Below are 16813 nucleotides of genomic sequence, written 5' to 3' on the forward strand. Positions count from 1 at the left end.
CAAGGTATTTTCACTTTTTTATTTTATATAAAAAAATATAATTATAACCTGCTTTACTTATCACTATACCTAATTATATCATATCAATAATAACAGATATAGAATCAATGTAAAAATTGGTGACGCTACCAATACAATGTCTGTTACACTCTTTGGCCAATATGCTGAGATGATTATCGGTTGTCCAATATCAAGTATTCAAGCGATGACAGATAATGTGAGTATATCCTTTAATCAAATATATTAAGCAATTACTCACCGCATAATGACTACATTTGTTATTTATTAACAGGAATTTGGAGACTACTTTCTAGAGGAGTATCTAAGTGAACGATTGATGAATACATTCACTTTCATACTACATGTCCCTGAGATAGGAAATGATGATATAATAGTTGCATGTGTTTTACAAGTAAAATGGGAAGAAGAATTCTATTATCTGAAACGAGAGATGCGTGGACAATCCAATTGAAGACTTAGATTCATTTAGCATAATATTTCAAGACTTTAATTTTCTTTTTTTATATGAATTCAACACTTGGATTTTTTTTTTTTTTTTTTTTTTTTTTAAAAAAAAAAAAAAAAAAAAATTGCAATCTATTTGTTTTTGTTTTTTCATTTTTTTGGGTTTTTGTTGTTATTATATTTGGTTTTATTAAATACCATTTGCATCTCTATACTTTGTATTTTTTTTTAAATCCTATCCTTAATTATAACCCGTGCATTAGCACGGGCACATTCTAGTCCATAATATAATTTAAGAGTTTTTTTTTCCAAGCACTCTAAATTCTCATCCTTGCAATTCTAGCCCTTCTATTTTTTTTTTTTAAATAACCAATAACCACCATTTTAACTCATAACTACCCATATCACTTAAAAAAAATAAAAAAAAAAATCAATAACCACCATTTTAACTCATAACTACCCATATCACTTAAAAAAATAAATAAAAAAACAATAACCACCCTTTAATAACTATCACTTACCATTTTTTTCTCTTAAATATATATACTACATATATCCCGTGCATGAGCACGGGTACACTCTAGTCAAAAGCTAAATAAAGAGTTAAGGTCATCAAATCAAAGATAAAGACAAAGTGCCATAAGTTTAATACATCCCAAGAAACATTAGCAAAGTAAATACAAAAGGCCAAGTCAGAAAGGCTATCAATCGGTCTCACCCTGTTGGTTTTGCTCAGCCAAAACCATCCTCCGTACCTCCGCATCAGCCGCGGCAAGAAGATCCCTAACCTTATCCCGCACCTTGGGATAAGATTCCTGTAATCCAAAGGCAGCAAAGGCCGTCTCCATGTGGCCCAGAGCATCCGCAATCCCAGCCTCGAAGGCCTCATATCCTAACTCAGACTGGAAGTCAGCAAAGGCTGGAGACCTCTTCCAGTCAGCAATCACCTCCTCTTGAGACTGCTCCCCCTTCGCTCGAGCCTTAGTCAACTCTTTTTTCATGGTCTTCAACTCGTCTATCTTCTTCTTAAGCAGCTCGGTCATCTTTTTATTCTCCTCATTAGCCTCAGCAACCTTAGTCTCAAGGGTCAGGATGCGAGTCCTCCCATCCTCCTGGGCATCAGTAAGGTCTTGCTTGGCCTTTTCTAGTGCATCCTTGGCCGAGCTGAGCTCCAGTTTCAGATCGTTAATTTGAACTCGAGCCTCTGTCTGCAGTCCTTCCATATCCTGCACGGCACACCTCTTATACTCCTCGGCCAGCACACTCATAGTCACGCCGGCCTAGATAAAAAACGGATGATTAGTATAATCCCAAGGACAGAGAAAACAATTGCAATATGTAAAAAAAATATATACCTTCAAGATACCATCAAAAGCAGAGGAGATAAACTTGGACGGGTCTTTCCTCACGACATTAAAATCTTCCGTCGAAGAAAAGCGGGACATAAGATCCTTCACCATAAATATGCAACCCGGCTCAGTCAAAGTCAAGAAAGCCTTAGGGAACAGGGGCTTGAGGCCCTCGGCCTCACAGTCCTCCTCGCTCTCTTCCTCAAGGCGAGGACGTTTCCCGTGATGCATACTACCTTCAGCTTTTTCAGTATGGTGGGAGACCGCTGGAGAGGCATGGAGAGACCCTTGATCATCCACCTCCACCGCCGTCGCTTGGGAAGATCCTTCACCCCTCTCAGTTGGCTTCCTCATGGAGTTCGGATTCTGAAAAAGGTATAAAACAAGTTGAATAAGCTGGCAAGATAAACAATCACTTAAAGGAATCAACTTTATGAAAAGGGGCATACCAGGGGAGAAGGTGGAATGCTCATATCCCCTTTGTTCAAGGAGGCCTTAATCTTCCCACCTAGGAAGTTTACTCCTGTCAACTTTTGCTGAAGCTAGCCTTTTAATAGGCTATATGCAACACCTACAAGCAAACATTTAAACAAACACGTTAGTCACAAAACTCGGAGATGAACATGTAAAGAGTTAAAACTTTTAAACAAACAAAAGCAAGTCCTACCCCTATCATAGGCTTGGCTCAAGTCACGACACTCAAAAAACGCTTCTTCTTGAAGTGCCTGTCTTTAGGACGCTTCTCTTTCAATCCTTATTCCTTACAGGATTGCAACCAAATAGCCCCCATGGCTTCATCAACACACATGGCAGGGACATTGTAGTTCAAACCAACCCTAGGCATGCCACTATGACCTAAGGTAACCCCAACATGGAAAATGAAAAGAAATGCATTGCGAAAGCCCCTTTTGGCTTGAGGGCTTTGTATGTATGGTGGTAAACTCTCTATCATGAAAAGCATACCACCCATAGCTATCTACGTTACCCGGGACCTCCTGAAGCGTATGGGTGTTCTTAAAAGCGGTTATGGCACAAGGTGTGCCAAATAAACTACAAGTAGCTATGTAGGCCTTTATTGTCAACTAGGAGTTATGAACAAGTTGGGTAATACTCAAGTTATACACTGTCCAACAGCGCATCAATAAAGAGGTGCAATGGAAACCTCAACCCATTATCCAAACAATCCTTATATACACATATACACCCGAGCGGAGGGTTATCTACAATACTATCACTCCAGAGGAATAAATGAGAAAAGATTCCTTAACATGATATTGGATTTGCAAGTGTCTAGTGCCCCTCCCCCCCTCTCCCCCAACAAATATATAAGCCAAGCGAGGGAGGGAAGCACATAGAGGGACTAATCCTCCTAAAAGGTGATTTATAAGGCACTGACGCCCCAAGAGAAATATTAGATCTATAATCCTCATTAACATAGTCACCACACTGTTAATAAGCAATACGTTTAAGCAATACGTTCAAACAACCCCTAGTAATGAGTTCACGTGCAAGAGAAAGTTCCCAAGGGGAAATAGGCAAATAATAATCAAAGCTTAAATCATGGTCAGGGGTGGGGATAGGGGTGTCCGTTCGGTTTTCGGTTTGGATGTAGTCCAAATCCGATCCAATCCGAAATATAATTCGGTTTTCAATTTTCCAATCCGATCCGATCCGAATTTTTCTCTTGATCCAATCCGAATTAAAATTCGGTTATTTGGATCCGATCCGAAAATCCGAATTATAATACATTATTTTTTAGCGTCTAATACGATCATAAATATAAAGCTTTAATATAAATAAAAGTCTTCAAAATTATGATTAAAATAAATCAAGCCATTAATTAATTAATACAAAGTCTCCCTAATTTATTTTATGTAAAAGTAACTATTTGTCCTAAACTTCAAAAAACATATTTACACAAGCTTAATTTTACAATTCGGTTTTCGGTTTAGATTGGATCCAATTAGGGTCAATCCGATCCAATCCGAAAATCCGAATTTTCAAAAAATCTCAATCCGATCCGATCCGATTTAAATTTCGGATCCGATCCGAATTGATAATTCGGTTTGGATTGGATTGGATTTCGATTTTTATCCGAATTATGGACACCCCTAGGTGGGGATGACATATAAGAAAATGGCACACCCAAGGGAATTGATGCATCAACACTCCTACCAATCACATTTGTCACAAGTCTCCCATCCGACTAGATTTTCTTTGAAAAGTCATAAGACATATGGCCGGGGAGAGAATCCGGATAATCTTGAGTTACTTGGTCGTTCATAATATACACATAGCTCAACTCAAGATTACCCGGAAAATGTTCTACTGTACATACAAAAACACAACAAGCGTACCTCTATGCCTAAACATCATTAATAGCGCAGCCGATGAACATTCAAGCATACTTGGGAAAAATGGCAAACAACTACTAAACATGAAGATTTAATACTTAGAGCATGAAAAACTAAGGATAGAGTGCTCACCAAGTGGTCAGAGTGGCCGAAGGAATTCTCTTGAAGCAAGACAAGCTCACCCTAGGGCAAAGAAGTAATCCTACAACATCAACAAAATGCAAATAGTTAGAAAAATATTCAAAGGTTAAGCCTAGAGGAGAAAAAGTTCAACACTCAAACAAGTCAAGCTGTCATCCCTTTGAAGGCATTATCAAGAAAAGTTACATGCTAAGAACTCCACCAAAAACAAGAATCACATCGAGACCAAAACATCGAGCTCTTGACATTGCATGAAAAGACACATCCAGTACACCGAGAAGTATGAGAGCTAGGCATCTCACAAGCCCGGTATACAGCTTCTTAGCAGCGGCGAATCACCTTCTTTGCTCCTTCTCTCGACCTACCATTATGCCTTCAGCCATCAAGTGTGTCGAGCGCCAAGCCGCACTCCAACCCCTCGGAATAGCCGAGTTGTCATTGCAAGCCCTCGACCTTGCTGCATCTTACACCCCCACGGCTCGGCTTCATACCACGCGCATACTCTCCTGGTTTGCTACCCTCATTCTCTCGCTTTACACTCCCAGCATGCCCGCCAAGCTACCCGTCGGCGAGGCGGGCCTGTCACACACAACATTGCCAACTGAGCCCTCGACCAACACTATTGCACCCTTGCTGATCTACAGCGTCGGTTTTGCCTAACATGCCCTAACATACCTCAAAAAAATAAAGATCAACAAATCGAGCCACAGCCAAACCCCGAGAGATGGGCTTGCTAAATAGCTCGCTCGGCATGAGCAACAGCCCCTCGGCACTCCACTACTCATACCTCGAGTACTCGCCTCGTCCCCGCTCTCTCCACTCAGCCCAAATCCCTTGGCATAGCCGAGCTATCAGATCCCTCAGCACCTAGCAGGCCCTCAGCTCTCTCACTTGCACCAGCACGCTTGACAACCCCTATGATCATCACACCACTTCGCTCTCTTCCATCTCACCCTGGGCTCGACCTCAATCTATCCCCTCAACTAAGCTCAAAAGACAGGCAAACCCAAGGCCGAGTGCCAAGCTAGCACCCACCAGGCTCTCAGCATGCTTGCCTAGGCCCTCGACCTGCAGCCTCCCTCAACATCTCTACCCCCTCGGCCGACCATAAAGGTCCTCGACACTTAGCCAACAAAAAACAAAATTTTCACATTTCATTAAACAAAATCACTACCCGAAATTTTCACCTATGCCAAGCATCTTCAATCCAAAAAATCCAATTCAAACACATGCCTACTCAAAATTCGAATTCAAATTTAAAAATTTGTAAGTACATAAACACCCATACATGCTTTCGGATCTACTTAAACGAATCAAAAGTTGGAAATTTTCACATACTTCTTGAAGATCTTGATGAACTTGGATGAATCCGAGCAATGTAACTTGAAACACTCAAACTCTCAAGAAATTTGGGAGAAAATTGGAGAGGATTTTGTGGATTTCTCTAAGGCAAATGAAAGAATGAAAAGCAAATCATGTGAGGTGGGAGTTCATACATTTAAAACCAAGGAGGGGGAAACTCCTCAAAACCCTGGCTCAAATAGGCCTACGTGATACCTGAGCCCAAAATATCACCAATGAAGGATTAAGCTTAATTACAAGCTTAATTAGCATCTAACTATCATCAGTTAACTCTTAATACAAAGCTTAACCAAAAATCAGGACAAGTCATGCCTTCAGCAAAACACATGGGGCTCAACCTAAAGAAAATATTCTAAAAGGAGAAAAGCTCTCAATTGTCTATAAGCTGTCATTCATCATCCCGCTTAGCTCACGGATAAATCATCAAAACCGCTCAGTCACGTGAACTAAAGTACTTCTAATGCATTGCTTGGGGCTGGACTTCACCCTTGCAAGTCGCTTTGGGGCTCACTTTAGCTCTCTGGTACACTTGAGGGCTAAGAGCCCTCGGGTATGCCTAAAAAGTCATTCCGATTCATATGACACTTCAACTATACTCATTCTGCGTGACACCCAAACTTCATGCGATCTCGTTCCCACATCACCCGTGGGGCTAAATTTTGGGGCTAAGTCCACTGTCCTAAGCCCAAGGCCCTAATTACAAAAATACCCTCCAAACCCAGGCCATCATTAATGGTTGCAAAGTCCAGATTTATCTCTAATCTGTCTACTCAAGTACAAGATTACCACATGAAAAGTACAACTATAAATAGCTCTCCAATCAATTAATGAAGGAGATTTTTCCTAATTCTCTCTCTTTCTCTCTATACTTTCTCTCTAATTACTCTTTCTTTCACTACATTCTCTCTCTAGAAAGGGCTTTCCTGGGTCACACCCCTGATGCAGCTAACCTTCTGTATTTTGCAGGCGAAGCCCTCGGACGTACAAGAGGTATCTTAAGTTATTAACAAAATTCCACTTGACTATTTATTTATTTTTATTTTTTTTTTTGTCAAAGTTTTAATCACAAAAAACGATCAAAGGAGTATGTGTATATATTGTAAACTTACAAATGTTGCAATTAAAAAAAAATTAAAAAAAAAACATAGGAAGTATAAATTTAATTTTAATAGATACTTTTGAATTCCGGATTATAATGGATGACATGTAACTTAATACAATAGAATACAATTAGAAAAAGGATCTATAAAAGCATTTGATTTTTTATATACGTTAAGTTGGTGAAGAAAGTTAGGGGGAAAAAATAACTAGAGGTAAAAGAAGTAATTGAAGCAAAAGGAGGAAAAAAAAAATAAACCATTAAAAATTTTAGGGGGAAGTTTAGAGAAGAAATTAAAGCAAAAGAGAAAAAAAAAAAAAAAAAAAAAAAAAAAAAAAAAAAGCTAAAAAAAATGTTGTTTGTGGGAGTCGAACCCACGACCTTGAGATCCCAAATGCTCAATAACAAACTCCTTTTTACCACTGGGTTATGCTACTTTTCCTATTCTCACTTGCGCGGATAAAATGCTTATATCCTTTTTTTTTTCGCTTTGTTTTTTTAATTTTTTTTTAATTTTTTTTCCCGCGAAAACAGTGGGTTCAATTAACCCATTAGAACCCAACGTGGATCCGCCACTGTCCCCACATCAAAGTATATCACTGAAGAACCCATCAATTTTGAAAGAAAAAATATAGAAATCAATGTATAAAACTATAAAACCCAAAACTATAATATCCATAGCAATTACACTACAGTTCATGGTCCAAACTTAAAAAAAAAACAGAAGCTCAACACCATCATAATTTTGTTGTTCCAATGCATACAAGATACAACAATAGAAACGTAAATAATTCAATAGGAAAAAAAAAAAAAAAAAGAGTAAATTAAATTCACGAAAATAGGCAGCAACTCAACAGGAGTTAAAAATTAAGATTAGGAAGACCTCAACAAGAACAGAGGGCTGAGACTCCTGAGAGTTAGCAATAGGGGCTGAGAGGGAGTTCATGGAAAGAGGCACAGTGCCGCTCGCATCGGTATGTCAATACCCAAAATTCTCATCATCAGTTATACAAAAATCGCAATTAGCACAACGAAAGTTGCTATAAGCCTACAACAACAATTCACTTTAACAAACTAGTATTCACACCATTATTCCACACAATTTTAATATGAAACACTCCATACTCTCTCCTATACCATAAAAAGGCCAAAAATCAATCAGCTAAACAACCAAATAATACTAAAATGAAACTCTAATTCGAGCAATTTCATCCCAATTTCAAAGAAAACCAACAACGGCGGAAAGACCAAACTAATTCTCCAGCTTGAATTCATATCCAAAAATAAATAATTTTGTTTAAATACATAGCACAACAATAATGTATAGATCGATCACAATCTAAAAATGATAGAAATTCTTCTCTAATTGATAAAATAATCATTCTGAACCATACAATCAAACCCTAATTTCAATCAAATTTAGAGAAATGGAATTCTTACCTGAGCGAGTGTCAATTGGGGAGCATTCAAGAGGGTTTTTGTATCACCACCAGATTTCTTTCTTGCTTCCTCCATCTCTCTTCATTTTGGTAACTTCTAGGAGAAAAAAAAAGGGGGGGGGAAATTGGAACCTAGAATTTAACACCAGGCCAACACCATTAAAGAATTGCAAATGAGAAACGAAGGAAGGAATTTGAGATAGGAGATAGAGAAAGGGGTGAAGCAGTGAGAGGAGAGAGATGGGGAACGAGGTTTATTGTTGGAGATATCAGAAACGAGTACTGTTCATCAAAACCCTGAAAGAGAAAAAGGCAGCAGATATCAGATACTTATGATATTTTTTTTTTTTTCCTTTTTTTTTTGTTTTTTTTTTTTTTGTTTTAATTATAAACTACAGGTTTTATAACGCAAGTACTGAATGCAGTAAAAAATAACCTAAATGCAGAAATTAATTAATGATATGAAAATAATAAAATGACTTAAATACCCTTTTTCAAAATAAAAAAATTGATTTATCATTTCACCCGTCTTTTTGTTTTTACATTTTTTTATTTTGCAATTCATTCTACTCGTCAATTTTTTTCTTTTCATTCACCAGTTTTTTTTTTTACAATTCTTTATTTCTCCATTTCCCTTAAAATATTTCAATCTGAGCCCTAGAGACGAAGAAGTCGTTCACCGCTCATAAACCATCCGGTCTTAGGTTTGTTTTCATTTAATTTTTTTTTTTTATTTTTATCACCTAATGGACCCAACAATATTAGTTCCATATTATTATTTTTTTTTTTTGAATACTTGCTTTTATTTTTATTTTATTTACCCTTCAATGTCTTTATATTTAGGAAAAATTGCTCCCATAAATCCCAACTTTGCCTCGTCCGCCGAAAATAATCCCAACTTTCGTTTATTATCTATTGCACCGAACTTTGGGGGGTATTAATTTTCGTTGCACCCAACTTACCTGCAACCGGTTAATCCGGTCAACATTTGTGTGTTACAGTGTTTTTGGACACGTGTCACTACATGAATGGTCAAATTAAAAAAAAAATTAAAAAAAAACAAAATTTAAAAAAAAAAAACAAAATTAAAAAAAAAAAAAAAAAACAAAATTTTTTTTTTTAAAAAAGAAAACCCAGCCACCCCTTAACGGCAGCCACCCATTAACGGCAGTCACCGTTAATGGCAGTGGGGGAAGGGGGCGGAAACGACGGGGAAGGGAGGCCGGATTCGGGTCGGAAATGAAGGCGAAGGGCGCGGAAATGACAGGGAGGGGGAAGCGGCGAAAACGAAGGGGAAGGGGAAGGGGAAGGGGATTGGGGTCGGAAAACGGCGGGGGAGAGGGGAGTAACGGAGGAAATAGGGGTGGGGGAGGGGTTTTCGGGGGTGGGAAAGGGAAAGGGGGAGTTTTGAGGGAAGGGGGAGGGTTGAGCGGCGGTTTCCGGGAGTGAGGGAGGGGTATTCGGGGGTGGGGGAATGGTTTTCGGGGGTTGGGGAAGGGGAAAGGGTGGGTTTCGAGGTAGGGGAAGGTTGGGCGGCGGTTTCCGGCAGCAGGGGTGGGGTTTTTGGCAGCAGGGCGGCGGTTTCCGGCAGCGTGGGGGGGTGGGGGTGTGGTGTGTGGTGGTCGGCTGCTGGTATGGGGTGGTTTGTGGGGTTTTTGTTTTTTTTTTTTTAAAAAAAAAAAAATTTAAGCCAATCATACGTTGACACGTGGCTAGGTGACCTGCTACATCAGGTTAGATGACCTGTTGGGTGCAACGAAAATTAATGCCCCCTAAAGTTGGGTGCAATAGATAATAATCAAAAGTAGGGATTAATTTGGGCGGACGAGGCAAAGTTGGGATTTATGGGAGCAATTTTTCCTTATATTTATTTTTATATACTTGTTTTTAAATACTTGCTCCACTGTCCTTTTCCGGCCGTTTTTAAATACTTGCTCCATTATCTTATTTGGAAAGCTTTTACAATATTTAATTAATTTCTATCACCTAGTGGACCCAACAATATTAGTTTCATATTCTCTCTCCTTCAATTCTCTCCACTACTTTTGGTTTTTTATAATTTTTTTATTAATCCACTAACCCCACTAACTCCATATTTTATTACTTTCTCCAATTTCTTATAAAACTCCGCGCATGGATAAATGGAGGAAGTATTTAAAACCGGAGGGAGTATAATCTAAATTCTGACACTTTTAATCTAATATCAAATAATTATAATCTAATAACTGACTATTATAATCTAACTAGATGTAGCCCGTGCAATGCACGTTTGTTTATATTTTTAAAACAGTTTTTTTTTTTAATTAATGTGCTAAAATTGGTTATATGTTTAGATAAAATTCCTAATATCAAAAGATAATATAATTTATATTTAATTAATTTAAATTTAAAAATTTCATTCGCCAATTTTGCTTACGTGGCATTTGAATTATTTAATTATAATTTAAATTTTAAAATCTCATTCGCCTATTTTGCTTACGTGGCATTTGAATTATTTAAAAATAAAATATTTTAATAATCTCTTATTTAACTAGATACTACTAAAATTTATAATACTACATGACATACTAAGAAATTTATATATATATATATATATATATATATATATATATATATATATATATATATATATATATATATATATATATATATTATATATATATATATATATATATATATAAGATTTCTGACAATTAAAACCTAATATTTGACACTTATAATCTAATATCTGATATTTTCTGACGCTTTTAATCTAATATCTAATAATTATAACTTAATTTATGACTATTATTATCTGATTTAATTTCTGACAATTAAGAATTTTATTTTTTTTTTCTGGTTATATGACCGGACTCACGTGAGTCCATTCTACACAATACTTTCACTACAATTATTGGTTTTATAGCAAAAAAATGAAAAAAAAAAAGCAAACATATAGAGTACCTATTAGAAAATTTAAGTTAGTGCTTCTTATGCTAAAAATATAAAAACATTTAAGTGCTTCCTGCGTTAAAAAAATAAAAATAAAAAACACTACTTTTATACTAATAGCACTATTTTTATATTACATAATTTGTGTTTAAAAATACTCCATAAATAAGATTTAATATTTAGGTGGTTCATGCACAAGTAGAGTATCATTTATAGTTTTTTGTTTATTTTGTTAACCTTATATTAATTAAGGTTATTTTAATTGTTTAGGAAGAGCCCTCAATCATGGTCAAGTGTAGTAGTTGTACCTTAATTTTTCTCGTGACTAAGGTACATATAGGTAGCTAGCTCCTTGATACAAGTTTTGAATGCGTGGTTTGGTGAATATTTATTTTAATAATTGTTTACATATTACGTATGAAAGATTTGAGTTAATGATTTTCGTAATAAGTTAAAAATATAATTTTACGACTTCAACTCACATCCAAAAATAAATAAATTTGTTTAAATACATAGCACAACAATTATGTATAGATCGATCACAATCTAAAAATGATAGAAACTCTTCTCTAATTGATAAAATAATCATTCTGAAGCATACAACCCAAATCTTAATTTCAATCAAATTTATGAAATTTAGAGAAATGGATGGAATTCTTACTTGAGCAAGTGTCAATTGGGGAGGGTTTTGGTATCACCACCAGATTTCTTTCTTGCCTCCTCCATCTCTCTTCATTTTTGTAACTTAGCTTTTAGGAGAAAAATAAAAGGGGGAAATTGGAACCTAGAATTTAACACTAGGCCAACACCATTAAAGAATTGCAAATGAGAAACGAAGGAAGGAATTTGAGATAGGAGATAGAGAAAGGGGTGAAGCAGTGAGAGGAGAGAGATGGGGAACGAGGTTTATTGTTGGAGATATCAGATTCGAGTAGGGGTGTACATGAACAGGACCGGACCTGAAAACCGACCTGACCCGGACCTGTTGGGACCGGACCTGACCCGGACCTGTAGATTCAGGTCCGGTCCCGGTCCATGAAAATCAAGGTTTCCGGTCCCGGTCCGGATCAGGTCCAAACCCGGGGTTTTCAGGTCTGGACCTGAAACCCGTAAAAAATGCGTTTTTTTAGTAAAAAAAAAATCCCAAATTTCAAATGAAGTCAGTTGCATTTTTGTAAATACACTAACCCTAACTCACTCCTCACTCACTCTCTCTCTCAGCCGACACCACACCAACACCCACTCCCTCCAGACCACCGCCCAGACACCAGTCGGCAGTCGCCACCGCCCACCAGACCAGCAGCGACTACACGCTGCATCACCTGCGAGGCTCCGAGTCTGCAACGACTACACCCTGCATCTGCACGAAAACGGTGTGAATTGTAAGTTCTTTTTTTTTAAAATTAAATCTAATTATATTTGGTATTGCTTATAAAGATTGTATTGCTTATAATTCTGGGTTTATAATTCTGATTTGGTATTCTGATTTTCTGGGTTTATAATTCTGATTTGGTATTGCTTATAAAGATTGTATGATGTTTGCATGTTTGTAAGTTATGTTTTGTAGTTCATTTTTTTCGAATTCAAGATTTTTTATAAGGTTTTTTTGTTCTGTTTTTGATTCATTTTTTTCGAATTCATGATTGTACAGATTTATGTATTTCCTAACACTTATGCATAATCTGCTATTCTGTTGTATCTGTGTATTGTGTTACCCTTAAATACTTATCTAATCTGGGGGACATGGGGTAGATTGATAAATCTGTCTAAAAGATTGATAAATCAAAAAAGATTGATAAATCTGTTTAAAGTAGATTGATAAATTTGTTTAAAATCTGTTTCTTTCGATTTTAGTTCATATTGTAGAATTTGCTGCCTTGCTGCCTTGCTGGTGTATTGTATATTTGCATGTATTTTTTTTTAATTTTGTGAATTCAATTTGAATTGTAATTGAATTCTATCGTTTTATATGTTTAGGATCAACAAGAACCACGGATTCTTACTCTTGCAATGTAAGTTGTTCTCACATTTTTTTATAAAATGTTATGTGTTTATAATTGTCACTTAAAAATTACTTATATTGTGTATAATTATATTGAAGATGGAGAGCTCTCAATCCAAAAGATCTGCTGCTTTTTCTCAATAAATGTCACAGCCACTTTCTTAAAAGGATATGGAAGAATTGCAATCTACTTTGCCTCCAGATAAGAAGTTAAAAGCGGGGCGAGAATACATATGGAACAGAAAAAGTAAGAGGAAAGCTGAGTATTGGAAATATTACTTAGAGTATGTTGAGAATGGAAAACTACGAGCTGAATGTAAGTTTTGTACTAAAACTTTTGCTGCTGATGGTAATCTTAATGGTTCAAAAAATGTTAAAAATCATGCTGAATCATGTCTTGGTAATCCTATCAATATGGAAAAAGAAAAGGGCAAAGAAAAGCAAACTAAATTGTATTTTGATTAAGAACATGAGAGTGCTGGTGAATTGAAGTGTGGGAGTAGGAATATTAACTTGAATGATGTTAGAGAGGCATTGATTCACATGATTATTGTTGATGAGTTACCATTTAAGCATGTGGAAAAACCTGGTTTTAGGCACTTTGTGCAAGTTGCATGTCCACAATTTCACATTCCATCTCGTGTAACCATTGCTCGTGATTGTTTAAAGTTGTATTATAGTGAAAAAGATAAATTGAGGGAAATGTTTAAGACATGTCAAAGAATTTCTGTGACCAGTGATACTTGGACTTCGATACAAAGAATCAATTATATGTGTCTTACCGCTCATTTCATTGATCATGATTAGAAATTGCATAAAAAAAATTATAAATTTTTGTCCAATTTCTAGTCATGAAGGAGAGGCTATTGGAAAAGCAGTTGAAGCATGTTTAGAGTATTGGGGTATTGATGATAAACTTTTTACTGTCACTGTTGATAATGCTTCTTTAAATGATGTTGCTTGTGCACACTTGAGTAGAATGGTTAGAAGAACAGGATGTATCAATGATGGAAAAAATCTTCATATTAGATGCATTGCTCATATTATTAATTTAATTGTGTGGGATGGTATTAGAGAGCATGGTGTGTGCATTGATAGAGTTCGAAATGCTGTGAAATTTGTTAAGAATTCCCCTGCTAGATTATTTAGATTCAAAGATCTTGTGCAAAAATCAAACATAGATTCTAAGTCTTCTTTATCCTTTGATGTTCCCACTCGTTGGAACTCTACATACATAATGTTGGAAACGGCTTTGAAGTTTCAACGTGTTTTTAGTGGGTTATCTCTTCCCGATGGAGAGGATTTGAAGGACAATGAAAGGCCTCCTGAACCCGAAGATTGGAAAAAAGTGGAGAGGTTGGTTTTGTTTTTAGAGGGGTTTTATGTGTTGACTAAACGTGTTTCTGGTTCCCATTATGTGACAGCTAATAAAGGTTTAGGTGATATTGCTTCTATGTATGATATGTTGAATAGTTGGGAACAAAGTGAGGATTTGAATTTTCAAGCTATGGCTATTGCAATGAAAAAAAAGTTTGATAAGTATTGGGGGAATGTGGATAAAATGAACAAGTTCATTTATGTTGCTCTTCTTCTCGACCCTCACTCTAAGTTGGTTATTGTTGAATTGACACTAATTGATATGCATGGAAAGGAAAAAGGTATGAAACTTGCTAATGATGTGAAGGAGTTCACTAGCACTTTATTTGAGGAATATAGAAAACTGTATGCTTCTAATATTCCTCAAAGTATCCAATCTGGAGATAATATGGCAATGGATGTTGATAATAGTAGAAGAGTGCGATTTGATGATTATATGAAAAACCTAAAAGAAAAGGCAAAAAGAATGAAGGGGACAAGTGGATATGCGATAAGTGAGTTGGATAGGTTCTTAAATGATCAATTAGGGTCGGAGGAGGAAGAACAAGATACATTGACTTGGTGGGGTAAGAATGGTGAGCGTTATCCGATTCTTAATCGCATGGCACGTGACATACTAGCCATTCCATTGTCCACTGTTGCATCGGAATCCGCTTTTAGTACGGGAGGTCGTACTCTTGATCCATTTCGGAGTTCTTTAACTCCTAAGGTAATGCGTCTTTATCTTTTTTATTTTATGAAATCAAGTTAATTATATCTAAATATGACTTTGTTTATACATACTTAAGTAATACTTTTGTATTGAAGATGGTTCAAGCAATACTTTGCACACAAGATTGGCTTAGAGCTAAGAGAGAGTCAATTGTTGATGTGGAAGAAAATTTGAAAGAGTTAGAAGAAATGGAGAAAGGTAGTATTAATTTTATGTAATTGTAATTTTGTTACACCAAATTTATTATTTCATTGTTATCATTCATTAATTAATATATTCTATATTGTTTTTTTTATTTAGAGGTGCAACATGATGTATCTAACGATGGAGACGATGAAGTTGTTTTCGTGGACTCATTAGTGTGAATCATGCAATCAAAGGGAAAGCAACTCGCCAAAATTCAAGTTGTCTTTGGATAATTTATGTATTTCTAGTATTTGAGACTTAGAGACTTTATGTAATTTAATGAATTATTTGTTATATTTGAGACTTATAGATTTTATGTAAGTTTTGTTATTGATATTTTCGGATTTTCTGTAAACAGGTCCATAAACAGGTCCATAAACAGGTCCAACAGGTTATTTATTTTCTTTAAACAAAAAAACACACACACACACAAAACAGGTCTGTTCAGGTCTAGACCTGACCCCGACCTGATTTCTCAGGTCTGGACCTGACCCGGATCTGCTGAATCAAGTCCGGTCCCCGGTCCTCAAAATTGGCTGATTCAGGTCCCGGTCCTAACAGGTCCGGTCCAAGTCCAGTCCGGTGTACAGCCCTAGATACGAGTACTGTTCACCAAAACCCTGAAAGGGGAAAAAAGCAATTATGTTTTTTTTAATTATAAATTAAAGGAAAAATTGTTAAAAATAAGACAAACTTTAAGCTGTCCGTCAAAAACAAGTTAAACTTTTGATTATTTATGAATAATACAAAGTTTGATAGGTATTCGCTTTGATCAAGATAATTTACCTTCAACCTATAGAACCGGGTAACTTTTTTTTTAATATTGATAAAATTAATTAATGATGTAATTAACTCCTAATTAGAATTGTAAGTATGATTAATTTCTTAAATAACTCTTAATTAATTTATTAAACAACTCTTAACAAAATAATTAATTAATTTTTTTAATATGATTCCCAGCCCTCCCCGACTTCTGTCACTATTCACTAGAGGTGTCAATCCGGATAACCGGATGGAGTTTGGGTCAGATCTATTCATGTCGGGTCTGTTCGGATCGGATATGTTCGGGTTAAAATTATTCTTTAACTCGGATCGGGTCGGGTCGGGTAACTTTTGGGTTGGATCAAATTCAGGTCATGGTATATTGATTCCGGGTCGGATATGGGTCGGATCAACTCCGAATCGGTTCACTTTCGGTTCGGATAAATTCGGATCGGGTTCAAAACGGGTTTAACCGGATTAATTTTGGGTCGGATGAATTTGGGTCGGGTTGATTTCGGATCAGATGATTTCGATTCGGTCAAGTTCGGTTTGATTAAGAAAAGGTTGATCTGTTGATTCATTAATTGCTCAATTTCGATTCAATAATTCCTTTCCGTGTTTTGCTGGATTTGGC

The 16813-nt window shown here is 36.3% G+C and overlaps 1 protein-coding gene across 3 annotated transcripts; it reads right to left on the reverse strand.

Annotated features, from left to right (window-relative positions):
* Positions 1-710: 710 nt before the first annotated feature.
* LOC145602336 (uncharacterized) lies at positions 711-8554 on the reverse strand. Of its 3 annotated transcripts, XM_081658525.1 has the most exons (5): positions 8211-8554; positions 4301-4370; positions 2264-2385; positions 1821-2180; positions 711-1745 (listed from the first exon to the last, which is right to left on the reverse strand). In XM_081658525.1, exons 3-5 carry the CDS (start codon positions 2285-2287, stop codon positions 1170-1172), a joined length of 960 nt encoding a protein of 319 aa, XP_081514651.1. In that variant the 5' UTR covers positions 2288-2385; positions 4301-4370; positions 8211-8554; the 3' UTR covers positions 711-1169. The 3 variants fall into 3 exon arrangements, with proteins under 3 accessions (XP_081514651.1, XP_081514653.1, XP_081514652.1); XM_081658527.1 differs by lacking the exon at positions 4301-4370; XM_081658526.1 differs by lacking the exons at positions 4301-4370; positions 8211-8554 and adding an exon at positions 2482-2692.
* Between the last annotated feature and the right edge of the window lie 8259 nt (positions 8555-16813).

The sequence above is a fragment of the Chenopodium album genome, chromosome 21 (genome assembly GCF_948465745.1).
Source record: "Chenopodium album chromosome 21, dcCheAlbu1.1, whole genome shotgun sequence".
Taxonomy (NCBI): Eukaryota; Viridiplantae; Streptophyta; class Magnoliopsida; order Caryophyllales; family Amaranthaceae; genus Chenopodium; species Chenopodium album.